We start from the raw sequence: 15,383 nt of genomic DNA, 5'->3' as shown, positions 1-15,383 counted from the left end.
GAAAGGACAGGGACAGTGTAAAACTTAGTAATGCTTGTATGTTTGTGGTGTATTTGGTGAGACTTACTTGACGCCATGATCCAGACGATGGTAAATATCTGGGTCATGAATTTGGTGTAGTAAAAATATCCTAATTAGTATCAGAGGTGCAATTGGATAATCAGGCACTTATCTTCGCATGTGCAAGTATGCTCTCTGATTGATGGGGGGGATTGATAACATACACAGAAGTCCATGTTACCCTCCCCCTTGGGTCATGTATAGTTAAACACGGAGAGAGAGATGAGGACCTAAATCTCTCCTCACTGCAGCCTATCAGTATATCCTCTACGCCCCACCCCATACTCCATGCTGGCTGAAGAGGGGAGGGCTGCTGTAATAGTCTATATCTCAGGCTGTGTGAGCCAAGTCTTGTCTTAAAGCCTTTAGAAATCGGGGGTAGGAGTGAGAGCTACAGATATCTGCAGCTTTCATTGGGACCGGTTTCCAATGTCTGTTTCTCAGGTTATATCATATCTAGGACTGCGATCCCAGTCTTGTTTTAAAGCTTGGATTGTGAGCTAAGATCCAGCCATCATTATCAAGGAAATATCACATACATGCTAGGCCACCCTGCGAGGATGTATGAGGTATGTCCTTAGCTGAAAAACAATTAGACTAGTATACATAATAAGCTCAGCTGCTTTCATATACCACATAGATATATCAGGACACAGCACCCAAGGTCTGAAACACAGAAAGAAAGAAGCACTTTTGCGATAGTCAATGTCCTAAACAAACAGATTTGTTTCAGATTAGTAAGGCACCATGTTGGGGATTTCTGAATAGTACAACTGGGGTATCGGCCGTCTGAAAGAGGCCTAAGGCTACATTCACACAGCAAATGTGACAGACGCTTTTTTAACGGCCATCACACTCCCGTTTTAAGAACAATAGTTGTCTTTGGGGCTATTCACATTGCCACTTTTGATGGTCAGTGAATAACGGACATAATAAATAGGACATGTTATATTCTGTCTGTTTTCACTAACCAACAGCCCCCATAAAATTTAAAGGGACTGTAGAATGACAAAAATGCTGATTTCAAGGTTTACCGTTCCTTTAAGAACATTACTGAAGAAGTAAAGTACTGAAGATATATACTTTATTTGTTATTTAGGCATGTTTTAGGTTTCACCCACTTCGCCTAACATGTAGCATTAGAGGCCTGTTAATGAAATCATGTACAAGATACAGTACAATGCAAACATTGCAGCGCTAGATCCCAATACTGTATATTGGGTAACACAGTTATACTTCCTGAGAATATAAAATGGTCCTCATTTTCAAAATGGCCTTAAATGTCAATGTGTTTACCGCACTTAGATTAATTATATTGCTCGAAAGGAAGTGTTTGGACTACTGAAGCCAGAATCCAGTAGTATGGAATTTGGGAGTGAGCATCCTCCGAATTTGGAGGTCCGTCAAAATGCTGTTTATCAACTAAGGTCACATGAGGGCATGTTATATGCCAAAATAATAGGGGGAAAACTGACTGACGGCAGGAGGTTGTAGACAGGTTATGTCTTTAATTTTTAAAAAAAGCAGGAATGTAATAGAAAGTGATACTACAGTACATCTTTATTATTTATACACTCAGAAACACATTACCTTACATAGCATGTGTTATATGCTTCTGAGCCTTCTGTACAAATAGGCAGATATCACTGCAAACAGCACATGGGGCTCTTATTCCAAATATTCTGTGTGATCATGTAGTGCAGCTCAGATACAAATAGTTTCTGCTCTTTTACCAAGGACATATGTAATAGGTCACAACTTTAAATTCTTGCAAAAACTAGAATATACTGGTTAGTAGTCATGGAAAAATATATGTAATAAATGTTAGTGGTTACCATGAATAGAAAATTTAAAAAAATGTTTAATTAAAAGGGGTTGTCCTGGCTTTTAATATTGATGACCTATGCAGAGGATAGACCAAAAAAAGAGGAGATCTAAAATAAACCAGCACCTCCATAATGCATATAGATAAGGACGCAGGTGCACACTACCTTGGCTAAAATACAGTCATACATAGAACAGACGGGATCTTACTTTGCCCAATTGTAGACCAAAAGCCCAGGAGAGGCATGTATTTGGGCCGGAAGTATCACATAGCTGGAACTTACTTTGCCCAGATAGCAGGCTAAGGCCCAAGAGAGGCATGTGTTAGAGTAGGCATCGTCTGTTTAAAGGGATTCTGTCACCTCCCCTAAGCCAAAAAACGTTTTTAAAACAGCCATGAAGCACAGCTTACCTGGATTAGGCTGTGCTCTTTTATCTTGAAATCCGTCCAGCAGTTACTGCAAAAAACGACTTTGATTGATATGTAAATGTGTCCTAAGGTGCCCAGAGGGGCGTTTTTTTCTTCTTAGAGAGCCCAGTACCGCCCCTCTTTCAGTGCCCAGCCCGCCTTCCTTGCACTGTCTAACCGCCGCCCCCAGCCTGCCACAGCCTCCCCTCCCTCTCCTCCCCCTCCCTCACGCCGAACGAAGTCTCGCACAGGCGCAGTACCCACTGAGGGCTGCGCCTGTGCGATCATCAGGAGACTGAGGGCAGCAGCTTCATCTTCGTCACTGGGCATGCGCCGAGCCCAGTGACGTCCGATGCTCGCTCTTCCCTGCTGACGGACGTCAAATTTTAACAATGGAATTATCCCACACAGTATCTTAACATCCAGTGCAGATTTTAAAGTCTGTACCATGTAAATTTACTTTGTGGATTTCACCCTTTGCAAAGCTGATGGTAAAAGCTGCCACAAACTCACATTATTTACTTACACAACAAAATCAGCAGCAATTGGTGCAGATTTTGCTGCTGCAGAATGCCGGTGATTATGGTGTGGACCCCTCTCACGTGGACATAACTTAAGACTGAAGCTTAAAAGGGTATTCCAGGATTTTGTTATTGATGTTCTATTCTTAGGATCGGCCATCAATAACAAAATTCTGGAATACCCCTTTAAGTGCAGTGATTTATTCTGATTCTTGCAAGGTATGAAGTGCAAGAAAAAGTAGTCATATCTTACATAACACTTCATGCATTATATAAAGATTCTATTTATGTTACGTTCAGCCCCCTGTCTGCAAGGCCATTGAAAACTCACCAGCAAAATAATGTAACTACTTTAAAAGTGTGTCGTTAGAAAAATAGATTTTTGTACTTAACGTAAAATCTTTTTCTCTTCTGTTATTGGGGGACAGCTGCTGCCGCTAAGAGGAAGACACTAAGTATAAAGAGTGAACTTCTCCCACCAGCTATACCCTTCCTAAGGGACTAAACTAAAATAGTTTGTACAAAAGCAGTAGGAGGAGCAAAAGCTTGAAAAATGTGCAAGAACCAAACTGAGACAGAAACAAACAAAAATAACTGGGTGTGAGCTCTGTGCCCCAAATGAACGTAAGAGAAAAAGATTTTATGATAAGTACGAAAAAAATCTACTTTTCTCTTCCGTGTCATTGGTGGACACAGAAAAGGCCATGGGAAGTTCCAAAGAAGTCCTAAAGGTGGGCAAAAGAACCAGAACATGGAAGCGTTCAACAAAACACCACCTGCAAAAGGTGTGTAGGGATGACCAAGTGGCAACCTTATACATCTGAAGAGCTGAAGCAAGGCGACATACAGCTCAGAAGGCACCTACCGCGTGGGTGGAATGGGCAGTAATCCATAAAGAGGACTCTCAGCCTTTAGCACGGTATGCTTCAACAATTGCCAAACAAATCCATCCATGGTAGCTTCTGACACTTCCAGTCCCTTCCTAGGGCCATTCGGAATAACATAGAGTCCACACGTCTGAAAGAAGACGTCAGAGAGAGGTAAATGTGAATTGTCCTAACTAGGTCAAGAGTGTGCATAGAACACTCCTGGGGGTGCAGCGGAGAGGGAAAAAAGCAAGGCAAAACAATATTTTCTTTGAAGTGAAAGGAAAACCCCACCTCTGGTCAAAAAGATGGCATTTGGTAAAGGGCCACCCTTTCTTGATGTCCCACCAGGAAAGGACTGGACAAAAAAGGGAAGCATGTTCTGAAACACTACGAATAGAAGTAATGGCCACTAAAAAGACAACATTGTAAGAGAGAAAATAAAGATAAACTTGCTGAAATGCATCCAAGGATGATTATTGGAGTGCCTCAAGCACCAAATTAAGCTCCCAAATTAAGGGCCAAGGGGTGGTGGAAAGGTGGGACACAATGGGCAACCCCCTACAGGAATGTGCGAACAAAGAACTAGATGCCAGGCTGCACTGAAATAAAATGAAGAGGGCGGAAACTTTCCCTTTAAGGGAACTCATACCAAGGCCCAATTCCAGACTGGATTGGAGAAAAGAAATGCATTGGGAAGAAAGGTCAGTCCTCACACCAACGGAAAAAGGATTTCCACGTCCTATGATAAATTATAGAGGAGGAAGTTTTCCTGGCATAGATCATTGTTTGAATAACTGATTCCAAAACCCCTGAGCTCTTAGAACGTCAGCTTCAACAGTCATGCTGTGAAACGCAGCAAAGGCCAATCTAGGTAGAAGAAAGGGCCTTGCTACAGAAGATCCTCCTGAAGCAGCAGATGCCACGGTTTGTCAGTGAGGAGGATGACTAGAGATGTGTGTCACACCTGACCTGCTCAATCCAGAGCCACAACAATCACAGGGAGGCCTCTGGCCCTGATCTTTCGCAGAAGCCGCAGAAGTGGAAAAGGTGGAAAGACATACAGGAAAGTGAACTGGTTCCATGGGATAACAAGTGCATTGACTGTCAACAACAGAGGGTCCTGTGATCGAGCGATGAAGGGGTCGAGTTTCCGACTGAAGTGGGAGGTCACGAGGTCCCACCTGTCGCAAATTGCCTGAAAAACTTGAGGATGAAGGGCCCACTTGCCCAGATCTATATGTACACTGGGAATGTGCACCGCCAAAACAGTGCCAGGATGTATTGTTTCAAGATGTTGATAGCTGAAAAACTTTCTTCAGGGAACCAAACCCCTTTAACTGACTCTCGACCACTACTCCCCAGCTGTGAAGGCTGGCATCCATCGTAATGATATTCTTTTGCAGGGGAATGAAGAAGCAGCCCAAGGTCAACATTGGAGACATCACTGAGCATCTGAAAGTCTGAGGAGTCAATGAAGGTATGAGAATCAAACAATGCAAGGAAGCCTTGGACTTGTCCCATTTGTTCAGAATGGTTCGCTGGAGGGGTCGGTTGTGGAATTGAATGTGAGGAACTGCTTAGATGGCTGAGACCATCAGACCCAGTACCCCCATGCATTGGTGAATTGCAAGCGGAACCAGTCACAAAAGGGGGAGCACATTCTGTTGAAGTGTCAAAAGCTTTTCTGTCAGGAGAAGAACCCTGGCCTGATGAGGACAGAAGTACATTGCCAGGAATGTGATCTGTTGGAACGGCACAATACATAACTACAGGAGATTGCTGATCCAGCAGAACTGCAGGCTGTACAGATTGGATGACAGAAGAACCCTAGCCTGCCCGTCGAAGTACATCCCCAGGAATGTGATCATTTTAAACAGCACAAGACATGACTTCAGGAAATTGATGATCCAGTAGAACCTGTCCAGCATGTCCTAGATGATCTACAGGTTCTCCAGATTGGATGACAATGGCGGGCCTTGATCAAGATGTCATCCAGGTAAGGGATCGCTACAATCCCCTGGGGATCAAGGAGAGCCATGAGCGAGGTAAACACCTTGGTGAAAACTCTCAGAGCAGTGGCCAGCCCGAAGGGGGAGAGCCACAAACTGGTAATGGAAGGGGCCCTCTGCAAACAGAAGAAAAAGCTGATGGCTGGTACAAATGGGGGAATGGAAGTACATGTCCTTGATATTTATCGAGGACAAAAATTCCCCCGATTCCATGGATGGGACCCTATCTGGAAAGGCTACACATGGATGAAGCGAACGACAGAGTGTAAATCATGCACCAGGCGAACTGTGCTTTCCTTTTTGGAAACTATTAAAAGATGTAAAACCTGTAAAAAAGACTTGGCAGGGGATCAGATAGTCGAAAAAAGGCAAGAGCCCTGGACGGAGTTTGGAGGGAGAGGAATGGAAAAAAAAAAAAAAAAGACGGAGGAGTGGAGGAAAACTCTAGTTTGTATTCCTCTGAAATGACCCTGCAGGCTGTCTGAGGTATGCGCCAGCCAGACCCCTTAAAACAAATGAAGATGACCTCCCACCCACCGGCAATCGGGTGGGGGCCACATGTCATTGCAAGAGGGTTTTGAGTAAGAAGACTTTGAACGGTGGGAAGGTGCTAGGATGAGCATGCTTTGAAGGGGGGTTTCCTTTTTTGGTCTTGGTAGGGTTTCCCGTCCAAGCCTTTTGGATTAGAGAAACACTAAAAGGAATAAAAAAAAAACTACTATTCCTGGTCCTGCTGGGATGAGAGGGGTTTTTCTGATACAAATGAGTGCTTTTTCCACAACAGTTGCAATTAAGCTGTGCATTATGGGGGAGAGTTCAGAGGATTTCTCCTATTCTAGGCCCAGCTCTGTGTCAGAAATTGTGCCATATGAAAGGTCATCTCTGAACAAGACTCTTTGGGAGATGGAGGAGAGGATCATGATCCGAGGGAAACAGAACACCTGGAGGAGTGAAATGTTCTGGCCCTTTTCGTGGACGCCCACCATGGGAGCCTGTTGTAATTACCTCTGAATCGGAAAGGCCCACATCTGACCTTAAGGACATCTGCCCCACCATCTCTACGATGGCCCTTTTGGTTTGAGAGATGTCCTGCACTATGGTGGCCAATGAAAGTGTCCAATCCGGTTCTGCGGACACTGGGGGAGCAGGGACAGATGAACATGGAGTGAGGTGCAAGAGAAAGAGCCCCCCTCCCCCCCCCATTGTTAGGCCTGTTTCACACTTCAGTCGTGGCTTTCCAGTTTTGAGATCCGGCAGAGGATCTCAAAACCGGAATTAAACGGAACCGCGCCATTTAAGACATCTGGATGCTTCAGTTTTGTCCAGATTCAGTTGAATTAACTCTAAACTGAACAAACCGGATCCGGTATGAAAATCATTGTAAGTCAATGGGCAAAACGGATCCGGCACCATTGACTTATATTGATTTTTTTCATGCTGAATCCGGTTTGTTCGGTTTCGCAGACCAGGCACAAAACCGCAGCTTGCAGAGGTTTTGTGTCCGGTCAAAAAAAGCAACAAAACGGAACAGAATTCATCAAATCAGTTTTGTCCCCATTGACAATGAATGGAGACAAAACCGACCCGTTTTGGCCCGGTTTTCAGATCCTCTGCCGGATCTCAAAACCGGAAAGCCACAAAGCAAGTGTGAAACAGGCTTTACCTGTCCAATGTTTTCTGTCTGCCCAAATTTCAGCTGTGTCACGTTTGTTTGCATGCTGCCTCTTGATGAGAAAAGCTACGCCGGAATTAGGATGGACTGAAAGATAATCCGATTGCTGGAGGGCGAGATCTACCGTCCCTCCTTGCCATCCAGAGGTAAGGAAAGAGCATCAGAGTTAGTGGCTCGCTGGTCTCTCTCCTCATGTGTGGGGTAACAGGTGGTAGTGACCGCCTCTAGCTCCCTACAGTAACAGGACCTAAAGTGTCAGGGATGTCCGACTCTTAGACACTAAGCTAAAACGGTATTAGCTTAGTCCCTGTAGGAAAGGGAATAGCTGGTGGCAGGAGCTCACTCTTAATGCTTAGTGTTTGTCCCATGGTCTTTCTTGTGTCCCCCAAGGACATGCATGAGAAAACTCATTTTCAAATACTCTACTAGGGCAGAGTTAAAAGATGGGATACATTTAGTACCCATTTGCCAGGGCCGAGAAGGGCTACAAAGGACCCAGAATGTCCATGGATTACACAGACAGCTTGATGATTTTAATGGGAACCGTGTCATACTTCATTTTTCCTGCCATTGTGCTGCAGAAAAACTGAACACTTGCTATTAGGTTTCCATACAGATTATATTTGGTAACTGGCGGTTCCATTGCTAGGGGGCCCTTCTACGGGTTGTATTTTGGTTGCGTCGCGGCCACAACGTGCTCTATTTATACTAATTAGGACTGCACCGTACAGCCATTAACAATGCAGACCAACTGCGCAGTACTGGACATGACTGCTCTGTGTGTTCATACCCTAAGACTATAATGATCAATAGTTGCGAAGTGTTTTGCTCTAATTGAATCCAATACATTCTTACATTATACTCCCTTTGGTGGTGCATGTTGGCCCTTAGACCTCTATTACAGAGACCAACAGTGAAGTTCAAAGGAAATAAACGCTCCAGTAAATTCTACATAATTACCACTTAAAATATTGGCATCATTAATTAACCTTTTTTAGGCGTAACCATGCAGCCCAACCTTACCCATGCATGCAACATTCAGTTAGATGACAAGTGACATATAACCCATCATTCAGAGGGCCGGTACCTGTAATTTCTGTCCTGCAATCTCAGTGGGCGGCTCAGGTTTTGGAGGGCAGTGCAGATCTCCATTGTTCATCACATACTGGGTGAGGTTGGCAAGCATGGCACAAGAGTCTGCACACGTGTGAATGTGGAGGACGTTGTTAGAACATCGCAGTTCAAAAAGAGGCTGAGTCTGGATGGAGAACAAAAACGTATTGGCAAAATGACAAACAGTAAATCATACACTGGGAACTGATAAAATAAGCACTAAAAACATTTTTGTGAAGGAGGACATCTCAAGAAGAAAATTAAAGTGATAGACCTAAGGCTGACTAGTTTTGAGCCACCCCAATCGATTTTATTACTATTTCGAGGTTGGATTCATGTGTACCGAAGGGAATAAGTGACATCTGTAGTTCTGCCACATTTATATGCTATGGGTGGGAGTCGATCATAAACTCTTTTGTAATATACTAAATTATTGCTCTACAGAAGCATGTAAGGTGAGGCCACAATGTAATTATGGAGAAAGGATATATTTAGGTAGATGTTTGGATTCATGGGTGTGCCTCTGCTATTTACATCAGGTCTCCTCTTTCTCCCTCATGCATAGTCCCCCAAAACGTCGCATGGCAGGGAAGGAGGCCAAGAAGATGTTGGGCTCAGAGTCCCTCGCCTACTGGAATTTACCCATGTAACCAGTGGTTTTGTATGTAACAAAAAGACATGAAGACATTTCATCTATGAGTGTGAGTACGAAATAATGAGGGACATTTATTAAGCCCTTTCCACCACTACTGTTGCATAAAAAAGTCGCACATTATGGCGCACCCCATATGTGCACCATAATTTGAGACTTTATAGGCTTCTCAACACTTTTCCGAAGTGGGGAGAAAAAGGGGCAGGGCTTCACGCCGCCCACCGCATTTTTACTATCACTTTCACCAGAAAGTGGCAGAAGTTATAACTGAAGTCTACGCTGGCCTGTAGCTGGCGCAGTCTTTAGTTTCTGGTCCGCAAATGGGTCCGCATCCGTTCCGCAATATCGGGAACGGGTGCGGACCCATACATTCTCAATGGGGCAGAACGGGATGCGGAGAGCACACTATGTGCTCTCCGCATCTGTATTTCCGGGCCGCGGCTCCGCCAAAAAATAGAACATGTCCTATTCTTGTCCGCAATTCCGGACAAGAATAGGCAGTTCTATGGGAGGTGCCGGCCGGGTGTATTGCGGATCCGCAATACACCACGAACGTGTGAATGGACCCTTATTTATAGGTGTGGCTGTATTCTGGATTATTGTCAGGATGGGTCATCAATATCTGACCGGTGGGGGTCCAACTCCTGGCACCTCACTAATTAGCTGTTGGAAGGGTGCATGGCAGTCAGGCGAGTGATGCAGCCTCTTCCTAGGCCTGTCATATCACATCAATCAGTGATATTGCCGTGCAACACCAAGAACAGCCAGTATACAATGGACAACCAATGCTTGCCAGAGCGCTGCAGACCCTTCAAACAGCTGATCTGTGGGAAAGCTGGAAGTTGGACCCCCTGCTGATTACATATCAATGACCCATCCTGAGAAAAGGTCATCAGTATTTTAAAGGTTTATTAGACACCCCAATCAGCCAGACGGGAAGGAACGCTTCGCCCCCTACCAATCGGCAATCACCTGCTCGCTAGCGGAGGAGACAGCTGCTATTATATTCAGCAATCTCCTCCACAACATGGGGAGGAGCGATCGCTATGCTGTACAGATCGTAATTAGACAGCCCGATCTGCCGCCGGCAAATCCTGATCTTTCAGCATGCTGAAAGATCTGGACTGCCCGATGAACGAGCATCGGGCAATCGGCAGCAGCATTATACTACATGATGATTGCTAACGAGTGTGCATACAAACGCTAGTTAGCGATCATCAGGCTGAATATCTGCCCATGTAATACACCCTTTAACCCTACAGCTAACAATGTAAATAATATATGCTTATATAACTACACTCAGGGAAAAGTACAGGGGTGGGAGGGAGGGTGACTTTCTCCCTGCAGCTCACGCTCAGACAGCACAGTGCTGCTGTCTGAGAGTGAGCTGTTCAAAAAGATATCCCTGTGTCCATCCATAGAATGTGTCGGCAGATAAGAACCATTTGGCCCATCTAGTCTGCCCAATATATCTGAATCCTATGAATAGTCCCTGGCCCTATCTTATATGAAGGATAGCCTTATGCCTATCCCATGCATGCTTAAACTCCTTCACTGTATTAGCAGCTACCACTTCTGCAGGAAGGCTATTCCATGCATCCACTACTCTCTCAGTAAAGTAATACTTCCTTATATTACTTTTAAACCTTTGCCCCTCTAATTTAAAACTGTGTCCTCTTGTGGTAGTTTTTCTTCTTTTAAATATGCTCTCCTCCTTTACCGAGTTGATTCCCTTTATGTATTTAAAAGTTTCTATCATATCCCCTCTGTCTCGTCTTTCTTCCAAGCTATACATGTTAAGGTCCTTTAATCTTTCCTGGTAAGTTTTATCCTGCAATCCATGTACTAGTTTAGTAGCTCTTCTCTGAACTCTCTAGAGTATCTATATCCTTCTGGAGATATGGCCTCCAGTACTGCGCACAATACTCCAAGTGAGGTCTCACCAGTGTTCTGTACAGCGGCATAAGCACTTCACTCTTTCTACTGCTTATACCTCTCCCTATACATCCAAGCATTCTGCTGGCATTTCGTGCTGCTCTATTACATTGTCTTCCCACCTTTAAGTCTTCTGAAATAATGACCCCTAAATCCCTTTCCTCAGATACTGAGGTCAGGACTGTGTCAAATATTCTATATTCTGCCCTTGGGTTTTTACGCCCCAGGTGCATTATCTTGCACTTATCCACATTAAATTTCAGTTGCCAGAGTTCTGACCATTCTTCTAGTTTTCCTAAATCCTTTTCCATTTGGCGTTTCCCTCCAGGAACATCAACCCTGTTACATATCTTTGTGTCATCAGCAAAAAGACAAACGTTACCATCGAGGCCTTTTGCAATATCACTTATGAAGATATTAAACAAAATTGGTCCCAGTACAGATCCCTGTGGAATCCCACTGGTAACATGACCTTGTTTTGAATGTTCTCCATTGACTACAACCCTCTGTTGTCTGTCACTCAGCCACTGCCTAATCCACTCAACAATATGGGAGTCCATGCTCAATGACTGCAGTTTATTGATAAGCCTTCTATGTGGGACAGTGTCAAAAGCCTTACTAAAATCTAGATATGCGATGTCTACTGCACCTCCACCATCTATTATTTTAGTCACCCAGTCAAAAAAATCTATGAGATTTGTTTGACATGATCTCCCTGAAGTAAACCCATGTTGTTTTTCATCTTGCAATCCATGGGATTTTAGATGTTCCACAATCCTATCCTTTAGTAGGGTTTCCATTAATTTGCCTACTATTGATGTCAGACTCACTGGTCTATAGTTGCTCGATTCCTCCCTACTACCTGCACCAGACCGAGAACAGGGAGTCTGAAAGATGGACTGTCCAGCCTAAAACCGAACCTCTAGCCACCCTAGGCTGCTGTGGAGGTCACAATTAAGGGGACGGTCCGCTATGGAGGTCAGTGTTAAGGGGCAGATTGTTGTAGCCTGCGTTTGCCCGTAGAATGAAAGAAAATATTTGCCCAATATTCTCTTCCCTTCAGCAGAAAAATCAGGAACCTTGCAAATTAATTCGCCCCATACATCCTAATGGCAGGCAGGGAACTGATTCCCTAATCAGGTGAATAGAACGCTCACTTAATGAGGCACGATTAGGAATCCCATGTTTGACTTCCATGTGATGTGGTCTTCCTGAGACTGAGCTTAGACCTCATGATCATGGATTAGATTGATCTGATTCATACCAGTTTAGACGATGAGTTTCCTTTCCAAGTGGTGATGACCAGTTCTAAGAGATCGACATCGAGGACACAGATGTAATCTATTGACAAAGAAACAGACACGTCAAGATTGTAAAGCAACCTGCTATTCCCCCACACATTCCACAAAGATGTATGGAGTGCTTTATCTAAAAAATGTACAATAATACAACCGTCTGCATCCGCCATGAACGAATCAGGTTGTATTATCTGTAACATAGCCAAGACGGATCCGTCATGAACTTCATTGAAAGTCAATGGGAGACGGATCTGTTTTCTATTGTGCCAGATTGTGTCAGAGAAAACGGATCCGTCTCTATTGACTTATATTGTGTGTCAGGACGGATCCGTTTGGCTCAGTTTCGTCAAGTGGACAGCAAAACGCTGCAGGTAGTGTTTTGGTGTCCGCCTCCAGAGTGGAATGGAGACGGAACGGAGGCAAACTGATGCATTCTGAGCGGATCCTTTTCCATTCAGAATGCATTAGGGCAAAACTGATCCGTTTTGGACCACTTGTGAGAGCCCTGAACTGATCTCACAAACGGAAAGCCAAGACACCAGTGTGAAAGTAGCCTTAATGTGGACTGAAGTTCTGTTTTAGGTCTCATGCACATAATCATATTTTTGGTCCGCATTCTTACAGATCACACATGGACCCATTCAATTCTATGGGGCTGCAAAAAAATACGGACAGCACATGGATGCCATCTGCGTACTGCCCGCATCCAAGAGGTAGTGCCGCAAATTATAGACATGTCCTATTCTTGTCTGTTTTGCGGACAAGAATATGCATTTCTACAATAGGGGCCAAGAAAACTGCGGGATGCACACAACCGGTATTCATATTTAGCGGATCTGCAGTTTGTGGACTACAAAACAGATAGGGCCATGTGCAGGAGGCCTTACATCGCATCTAAATAATTATACTTAATTACTATAGCAGCGGTCTGTTTCACCCAACCCTCTTATTCCTAGTGCTGCTGCGTGGAGTGGCTAGCTATATGCTGGTAAAAACAACTAATTTTCCCTAATAAAATATAAAAAATAAGCTGTAGCTTGTAGTTACAGTATTTTTTCTATCTTACGATATGCAGGACAGAGATAGCAGTGACAGCCAATAATGCTAAAATACTGTATGAAAAGTTATCATCACCGGGGTCTAATACAGTGGAAACGGCTTCAAGCTTCTGAACAATAAGGGAGTTACTGCCCTCTAGTGGATATATGTCTGAAGGTCGACCTGTCAGCTCTCTTGAAATTACTTTTAGCAAAAAAGTCTATTCCCTATGAAATAATAATAATGCTGGAGCACCTTTTCTTAGGAATCTGCATTGTGCCACTCTTCTGTTATTCCTCCTGGAAAATAATAAATTGATAACTGTGCGTTGCCATTCTCATTTACAATAAGCTGTGCCGTCAGCTCTTGAAGGGACACAAGCTATTGAAAGGGGAATAATAACACCCAGTTGTCATTCTTACATTTTCAGGAAGAATAATAGAGGAATGACACAATGATGAGTTCTAAAACAAAAAGGTGTCAGCATTGTTATTAGGCACAGAAGGAGAGCCCACGGGTCAGCCTTTAAGATTCCTCACTGTCCGATAATTGCCATGTATTCAGACGTCCTATTTTTGGTGTAACGGCGTGTTCACAAAGTGGATTTTTTCACATGCTGCCGTTCTGCCTACGGCTTTAGGCCTCTTGCACACGACCGTATGGCTTTTACAGTATTTTGTGGTCCGCAAAAAACGGATCCACAAAAAATACAGATGATGTCCGTGCGCATTCCGTTTTTTGCAGAACGGAACAGCTGGCCCCTAATAGAACAGTCCTATCCTTGTCCGTTATGCGGACAATAATAGGACATGTTCTATTTTTGAACGCAATGGAAAAATTGAAACAAAAGGCATACGGAGTACCTTCCGGTTTCTTTTTGCGGATCCATTGAAATGAATGGTTCCGTATACGGAACGCAAAAAACGGAACGTAAATGGAAAAAAAAACCTTCATGTGCAAGAGGCCTTAGCCTCATTCAATGGGGTTAATCTGCAGGCAGACACCAGTTACAGTTAACGGCGACTTATGTGCAGAAACCGCTCCAAGATGGAATAGGTCTGAAAATCCTTGTGGAAATAATCTGTGGCTGTATGGACGGCAGCATGGACGCCCACTGACAGCAATGGGAGGTGGTTTCCGCGAACAAAGCCGCTGTGTAAACAAACGCTAATGTTCAAACAAATCTTGCAATTTCTATTTTCTGTTCTCAGACTGCAGTTTATATTCCTTCTGAAGGACCTTTTACATGGACCGATGTGTCAGATGAACGGGAAAAACTCGTTCCCAATAATCTAAAAGTGTAAGGCTACTTCACATTTGCGTTGTTAATTCCAGTACGGAGATCCGGCAGATGATCTCTATACCGGAATTAAACGGATCAGTTTTACTTTTGCACATCAGGATGCATCCGTTCCGTTAGGATGCAGTTGTGTGAAATCAAAGCAGAAAAAAATGGATCAGTCACTAAATACACTGGCTCCTTAAAAAACGGATCTGTCACCATTGACTTACATTGTTTTCAGTGCAGGATCCGTTTTTATAACTGGACACAAAACCGCAGCTTGCAGAGGTTTTGTGTGTCTGGTCACAAAACTGAATACTGACGGAACGGAAGACATCCTGAGAACCCTGAACGGATCGCTCTCCATTCAGAATGCATGAGGACCAAACGGAAACATCTTTTTCCGGTATTGACATCCTCTGCTGGATCTCAATACCTACCGGAAAACAACAATGCAAGCGTGAAAGTAGCCTAAAAGGTAAATCATCATGATTGTGTCGTTTTGCCGGTACAGAAAAATAACCAATGATCTTTTGTGCAGGAACAAAGATTTTCTATGGAGACAAGCGACTGCTGATTCGTTCACTTGTCCCCACACAACATGTAAATGCAGCAGTCACCTCTGCAGATGATCTGACAGTGATCAGGGGCATCTGCTTCATTCCTGATCATTGGGGGTACACACTCTCTCTTCGGCGTGA

The 15,383-nt window shown here is 44.0% G+C and overlaps 1 protein-coding gene across 1 annotated transcript in view; it reads right to left on the bottom strand.

The window, feature by feature from the left end:
- The window catches only part of ATG2A (autophagy related 2A), a 132,516-nt gene that overhangs the window by 44,530 nt on the left and 72,603 nt on the right, over window positions 1-15,383 (bottom strand). Inside the window, exons 27-28 of the mRNA XM_044269730.1 lie at window positions 12,329-12,405; window positions 8,452-8,622 (exon numbers count right to left, since the gene is read on the bottom strand). Coding sequence (XP_044125665.1) covers window positions 8,452-8,622; window positions 12,329-12,405 — 248 coding nt within the window. The remainder of the gene's footprint in view (window positions 1-8,451; window positions 8,623-12,328; window positions 12,406-15,383) is intronic.

The sequence above is a fragment of the Bufo gargarizans genome, chromosome 10 (assembly GCF_014858855.1).
Source record: "Bufo gargarizans isolate SCDJY-AF-19 chromosome 10, ASM1485885v1, whole genome shotgun sequence".
Classification (NCBI taxonomy): Eukaryota; Metazoa; Chordata; class Amphibia; order Anura; family Bufonidae; genus Bufo; species Bufo gargarizans.
This window is presented reverse-complemented; position numbering and strand designations above follow the sequence as displayed.